The sequence below is a fragment of the Silurus aristotelis genome (assembly GCF_946808225.1).
Source record: "Silurus aristotelis genome assembly, chromosome: 9".
Taxonomy (NCBI): domain Eukaryota; kingdom Metazoa; phylum Chordata; class Actinopteri; order Siluriformes; family Siluridae; genus Silurus; species Silurus aristotelis.
The window spans coordinates 27,007,003-27,010,704 of record NC_139582.1 but is presented as its reverse complement, the minus strand read 5'-3'; the positions used below and the strand labels follow the sequence as shown (position 1 = coordinate 27,010,704).

The following is a 3,702-nucleotide window of genomic DNA, read 5'->3' as shown; positions in this document are numbered from 1 at the left end:
TTACAATACCAACACTCTGCGAGGTACCTGTGTGTGTGTGTGAGACTGCTCTTAGGTCAAACTGCAATTGAAGTGAAATTGCAGAGGGATCATGGAGAGGACATCATGTGCCCTGGGCTTCAAGGTTGGCTCTCCAAGTCACCGAAGTGAACATGACCCAGAAAAGAATGCACGCGGTTTTACCGATTGCCGCCGAGAGCCGTAATCAAAGGCAAAATTCTAATTTCCCAGAGATGCTCGACTGTCAGACTTGGAGACCTTGAACAGAAGCTCAGTTGGATACAAAACACTGTGTTTGTGTGTGTGTGAGTGGAGGGGAGGGGATATGGAACACTATGAAGACTGTTTACTTGACATTGGCCTTGATATAAATGGTAAAAAAAAAAGGGGGGGGAGGGGGGTGTGTTTGTGTGTGTGAGGGGGGAGGGTGGGATGTCTCTTTCAAATAAATCAATTGTGCAAGTTCACATTTATCCCACAATATTCTAATGTTCTGTGACTGCTTTCATGCCCTACATGCAGACTCGTCCTTCGGGCCTTTCAGAACCGAGAAGCTTTGCCTTGATATGAATTTGTCTGTCTCTCATGCATTGGCACAATACGTTTGACCCTGGGCTTCGAAAGTTTCTCCGATAACGTGCCGTCTTTCGCTTTGTTGCCGTCGTTGTTCTCTTACGATGTGCTACAATCATAACTAACCGTGCAACAAGTACACGCAATCGAAACGACACCGGACGTGAGAGAAACGATTACGGGATTGATGACGGCGATGACGAGGCTTTCTAGAGATTTTGCTCGATCAGAATCGAGGTTTTGGGACGAGAGCGTGAGCAAAAGCAAGATACACCCAGCAAGCCTGTGTGTGTGTGTGTGTGTGTGTGTGTGTTTATTATTATTATTACATCACAAAATATCACATGAACCCATGCATGACATTTAGTTTTTTTCAGTCTGGTCTACATCCACTGTATGAGCCATTACAATGACATAAGTGTCATTTTTGGTGTGAGGAAAAGTGTCTCCACAAGTGTGTACTTCTTTCCCAGTGTGAAGTGTCTGTGTGGCTGCTATAATGCATTTGCATTCCACACACACACACACACACACACACACACACACACACACACACGCAAAAAGTAACACAAATGCATGACATTCTCTAAAGGAACGATGAAAAAAGTCGAACAAAAACTAAGCCTTGATGATGGTGGAGTCCTGCCCCCAGTGTTTATGGGATCAGCTCCTCCGCGCGTGCGTCAGAGTGGGTGGTGTCGCCGGTGAGCGCCGTTTAAAAACTCTTCAACTGGTGCGCGCGCGGCGGAGGGAGTAGAGCGCGCGCACACGGCGGCGATGCACGGAAGCGAGCCGAAGAGGAGGCACGTGTCGCAACCCGGACGCGCAACGGCGCACCATTCGGCGGAAGGCTGCGAGTGCGGCGGCGAGCGGCGCCACCCGAGCATCCTCTACAGCCTGCTGAGGCGCGAGGGCGCGCCGCGCGCGGCCGAGCGAGTACCGCGCGTTGCGCGGCTAGCCTGCGCGTGCGGCGCGGCGCGGCCGGTGGCGCTGCGAGCGCCGCGCGCCACGTGCGCGGCGGCTTCGGCCGTGCTCGCCAAGACGCTGCGCTTCGTCAAGAGCGTGCCGTGCTTCGGCGAGCTGCCCGCGGGCGACCAGCGCGCGCTCGTGCGCGGAGGCTGGGCGCCTCTGCTCGTGCTCGGGATGGCGCAGGACGGCCTGGACTTCGAGACGCGCGAGAGCACCGAGCCCAGCATGCTGCAGCGACTCCTCACCGGCGCGCACGAGAGTCCTGACGGCCCGCGCCATCACCATCACAGCGGCGGACCAGGAGGAGGAGGAGGAGGAGAAGAAGAGGGAGGAGGAGGAGGAGTAGCGCTGGCTGAAGCCCAGGGCATTAAAGCTTTCCTAAGTAAATGCTGGGACCTCGACATCAGCACCAAGGAGTACGCCTACCTGAAAGGAGCCGTTCTGTTTAACCCAGGTGAGCAAAAGTTCAACATCACTAACATCTGGAAGAATGTGAACTATAACATCTGGAAGAAATTTTTCGTTTCTAGTAATAATTACACAACTTTGATCAGTCTAAACTTTTTCCTCCTTTTGTTTGGTACATTCCAATATGGCAATAAAGTGTAAAGTAGAGATTGTGTACTAATTGTGTACCTGTGTGTGTGTGTGTGTGTGTGTGTGTGTGTGTTGCTTTCCCAGACATTGCCGGACTGCAGTGTCAGCACTACATCCAGGCTCTGCAGAGTGAAGCACACCAGGCTCTTAATGAACATGTCAAGCTGATTCACAGAGGAGACACCACGAGGTTCGCCAAACTCTTCATCGCCCTCTCGATGCTCCGATCCATCAACTCCAACGTCGTGGCAGGGCTCTTCTTCAGGCCCCTCATCGGCGCGGTAAACATGGAAGAACTTCTTCTCGAGATGTTTTACGGGAAGTAGAAAGCCGGCACCGCCTGGGCCGGACCCTGACACTTTCGGATTCAGGAGGGACAGTGAGCACAAACAGTGGCTTTTCATGGCTTTCCCATATATATACATACACACACACACACACACACACACACACACACACACACATTTTTACACATGCTATTTTTGTACAATATTTTCCTGGACTGTATTTTCTTTATTGCCTCCTGAGTTGAACTCGTTGCTGAATCCAAAATCTGACTCGATCCTCTTTCGCAGGGGTTTGTGGGAGGGTGGGAGGGTGGGAGGGTGGGTGGGAGGGGGATAGCTTTATATTGTTTATTTTCTCTTCTTTAAATGATAAGCTTTTCTGTGTCGTTTTGTACAGCCGTATTATAAAGCAGGCTATTTATTTGACACCTATTTAAACTTGAGAAGCTGTCCTGTTTGTTTTTTGGTTTTTTTTCTTTTTATACATTCACCACAATGGACAATACACCCCATGCATATATTCCAACACCTTTGGATTTTTGGTTTCTTCGCTTAAAGAAAGAAGGAAAAAAAGAAAGAAAAGCAAATTGAGAAAAACAAAAAGAAAATTGAAAAAAATTTGACCATAAATGTGTCTTACCAGAAGAGGGCAATGTGAACCTACAAACCCGGAGCTCAAATCCACAATGCTGGAAACATCACTTCGAGGGCAGAGTACATCTTTTGAGTATTGAGGCAAAAAAAAAGAAAAAATGCATATCAGCTTTAACAAACGTTCATCTGACCAAAACAAAGTGCTCGAACACAGGCGCCGGAATGTAAAACACCGCTGTGTCCTTGTGACACGATTGGACACGCTTGGGCGATTTGGGACAGGACACCATATGTTCCGGTCTCTGAAAGCATTAGTCATAGCAGTGTAAAGTAAAAAGTCCAGGAGGACAGCAGAGTGCTTGAGGCGACCTGGCACCTTGAAAATTATATTGATATATTTTTTTAAATAACAATAGCATAAAATATTAAAATATCAGCTTATAGGCATGTGCGTCATCGTGTGCACCATAATTATCGATCGCGCTCGAATTCAAAAACAAAACAAAAACAATCTACCAGAATATGTCCTACAGCCTCAAAGCTTCAGGTTCAATCCTGCAGAATCTCTTTCGCGAAGGGTTTCATCTGTGTTCTTCAGGTTTCCTCTCCGCTCCCAGGTGTAAATGAAGGTTGTGACTGTAATAGACCTGCGATGAGGGTGTCCTCGGTTCAGGCCCAGTCC

At 48.8% G+C, this 3,702-nt stretch overlaps 1 protein-coding gene across 1 annotated transcript; it reads left to right on the top strand.

Annotated features, from left to right (window-relative positions):
• Positions 1–1,249: 1,249 nt before the first annotated feature.
• Positions 1,250–2,722, top strand: nr0b1 (nuclear receptor subfamily 0, group B, member 1). The gene is made up of 2 exons (XM_083550749.1): positions 1,250–1,996; positions 2,224–2,722. Exons 1-2 carry the CDS (start codon positions 1,351–1,353, stop codon positions 2,463–2,465), a joined length of 888 nt encoding a protein of 295 aa, XP_083406875.1. The 5' UTR covers positions 1,250–1,350; the 3' UTR covers positions 2,466–2,722.
• Positions 2,723–3,702: the final 980 nt, after the last annotated feature.